The sequence below is a fragment of the Condylura cristata genome, unplaced genomic scaffold, assembly GCF_000260355.1.
Source record: "Condylura cristata isolate star-nosed mole 26May11 unplaced genomic scaffold, ConCri1.0 scaffold00034, whole genome shotgun sequence".
Lineage (NCBI taxonomy): Eukaryota > Metazoa > Chordata > Mammalia > Eulipotyphla > Talpidae > Condylura > Condylura cristata.
The window spans coordinates 11,035,480-11,038,306 of NW_004567135.1; the positions used below are offsets into that span (position 1 = coordinate 11,035,480).

General features: G+C 49.6%; 1 protein-coding gene across 1 annotated transcript in view; it reads right to left on the minus strand.

Annotated features, from left to right (window-relative positions):
- Positions 1-621, minus strand: part of NRIP2 (nuclear receptor interacting protein 2) — an 8,900-nt gene extending 8,279 nt beyond the window's left edge. The window contains exon 1 of the mRNA XM_004692843.2: positions 126-621. Coding sequence (XP_004692900.1) covers positions 126-317 — 192 coding nt within the window. The 5' untranslated portion in view covers positions 318-621. The remainder of the gene's footprint in view (positions 1-125) is intronic.
- Between the last annotated feature and the right edge of the window lie 2,206 nt (positions 622-2,827).

Consider the following 2,827-nt stretch of genomic DNA (forward strand, 5'->3'; position numbering starts at 1 on the left):
CCCCTAGCAGCTGGGGGGGTTCTGCAGGGTTAGGGTCTGCACTTTACTGCCCCTTCCTCAGGAGATGGGGTGCAGAGAAAGGATTGGGGAGGCTTGGGGGGTGGGGAGGGAGAGGCCTGCCTCACCAAGTCCTTGGAGGTGCCGAGCCTCTTGAGGCTGTCCAGGGGGAGCAGGTCAGCTGAGTCCTTGTGCAGGAACTGGGTGGCCTGCTTGAGCCGACGCTGCTGGCTCAGGTGAGCTCGGTCCCGCAGCTCTGCCTCCTGTCCCCTCCTCCTGGAGACTCCCGCCTCTCTCCTGGCCTCCTGCCCGGTGCTCATGGCTCCTGGGGGGACTTGATGATCTGGATGTTCGGGGAGGGGGCTTCTGAGTGGGCTGCCTGCCGCCTGCCCTCTCTGCTGCCGTGTGTCTCTGCTGCCGTGTGTCCCTGCCGCTTCCTGCAGCCGCTCGCTCTCTAGGCTGGAGGGTCTCAGCGGGAGGAAAAGAGGAAATAAATAACGTGCAGGAGCAGCAGCGTCAGGCACCAATTTCCAGAGATTGCAGTAGAGGGAGTGAGGCTCCGCTGGAAAAACCCAGCGCTGGAAGAGAGGGAGGGCTGGCCTGCAGCTGGCGGGCTCTGCGGCTCCAACTCTGGACTCCTGGTCAGGGCGTGTGTGTGCGTGTGTGCGTGTGTGTGTGTGTGTGTGTGTGCACTCACAGCTAGTAGGTGCAGGTAACAGCGCTGTGAACTGTCAGGTCGCCGTGTGCCAGGTTATTTGGACAGAAGCTGTGTCAGCATGTGGGGGCGGCCGACTGTGTGTGGGGTGTGTGGGGGCTGTGCTCTGATCCCTCCCTGACTCCACCGCCTCGGGTTCTCTGTAGCCAAGGCCTGCCGGCTTCCCTGTGACAGGAAGGGCTTCATCTTTCTGCGTCTCTGCCTGTTAGTGTGACTGATATGAATCTTCAGGAACGTGCTCTGGGTTCTGAGTCCCAGGAGGGACCCCAGTTTTCTCTAAGGCTTCTTGAGACTTCAGATGTATAAACCAAGCATACAGAAAGTGATCAAGAATAACCAATACCCATGACTTACCTAATTTAAAAAATAAACTGTTACGAATATAGTTGAAGCTCCCTGTGTACTCTCTTTCTCCCCAGATAACACCCCTCCTGAATCTGTCATGCTGTATTTATGTTTATTTTCTCTATGCGTGTCCATTTCTGGAGTCCTGCCTGATATACTTTCTATATGCTTCTGCATCTTACTCTTTTTGCCCAGCATTTTATTGGTGAGATCTATCCACGAGATATGCATGGTTCTAGTTCATATTTAACTGCTCTATAGTTATTCCTGCTCCATAGTTAGATTGTACCATATGACTATACGCATTTAGGAAATTTAGGCTATTTCCTCCCTCCAAAATATTTATACTTTGCTTTCCATCAGCAATATATGGGGTTTCCTCAGGCTTCACCTCCTCTCCAACCTGGGGTATCAGACTTTCATAGCCCTGCCTCATCTGCCATTAGATTTTTCTTACTACCCTTTCATCTTCGCCATCGGTCAGATGCATTGATGAAGCACCTGCTTCTGTGTGTTGAACACTCACAGGCTGAGTACCCCAACTGAGCTCTGCTCCCTAGGGGTGCAGCCTGGTCCAGACAGCACTAAGGCACATGGACATTCGGATAAACCAGATAGCCACTGGCCTTCTATGGGCCAGTTCTCGTTGGCACTATAATTGCATGAGGACGAATTATATTATGGTCTCCAGTCACAGATGAGGGAATTAAGTGTTATGGGTTGAATTGAGTCCTCCAGTTTCGTGCATTAAGCTCCTAACACTCCATGCCTCAGTTTGAAAATCTTTACAGTGACAACCAATTTATGATGAGGTTGTAGGGTGGAATCTAATCAACATATGTGCTTATTATTTTTTAAAGATTTATTTATTTATGCATACAGAACTGGGGTATAGGCCAGAGGTGCAGGGGCAGTGAGAGGATTCACCAGAGACAGAGTGGGGAGCAGAACAGGCAGATCAAGGTAGTACCCTGCTGAGGGGAGCACCGAGCGAGATAGAAGAGGTCTGCTGGGCCATGTGGGTCAGCTCCTGGGCCAGGAGTTGAACTCACACTGAAGCGGTTGCCTCTAGCTTGCAGTGCTGCGTCCTCACCCGTTGTGCCACCATGGAGGGCCCTGATATGTGTGCTCATTTAAGAAGGTGATTTGGACATTGAGATACATGCAGGAGAATGAGATGCAAACAAAGGCTGAGGCTGGGATAATGCATCTGAAAGTCAAGGTGTGCCAAAGATGCCAACAAACCAGCAGAACTAGGAGAGTCAGAAAAGATCTTCCTTGGCCCTCAGAAGGTTCTGACGCCTTGATGTTGAGCTTTTAAACTCTAAAGCTGCGAGACAATACATTTCTATTGTTTAAGCCACCCAGTAGGTGGTACTTTGTGATGGCAGCACCAAGAAACTAGGCACTAAGACTTGGGAAGCTCTCCCAAGCTTCACTTACCCTATGGCAGCATCAGGAATCAAGCCCTTCTGTTGTATCTCCCAATTCCTGCTTGGTTTCCATTATGCTAAAAGGAGGATACTGATGGAGACAAAATTTAAATGAAAACCAAAAAGCAGCATGACTCCATTTATCAAACTGTCTTGTGCAAATCCTGGCTTCATTTAGATTTGGTTTAGTGGAATATTCCAGCTCACTCTATGCTTTAACCTCTATTACTACCATATATCTGCCTGGGATAGAGGTGGAAGAGGATCCACTGACATTTTTTTTTAATCAGTTTTTTTTTTGAGATGTATTTATTTATGCATACAAGATCTAGGGTAT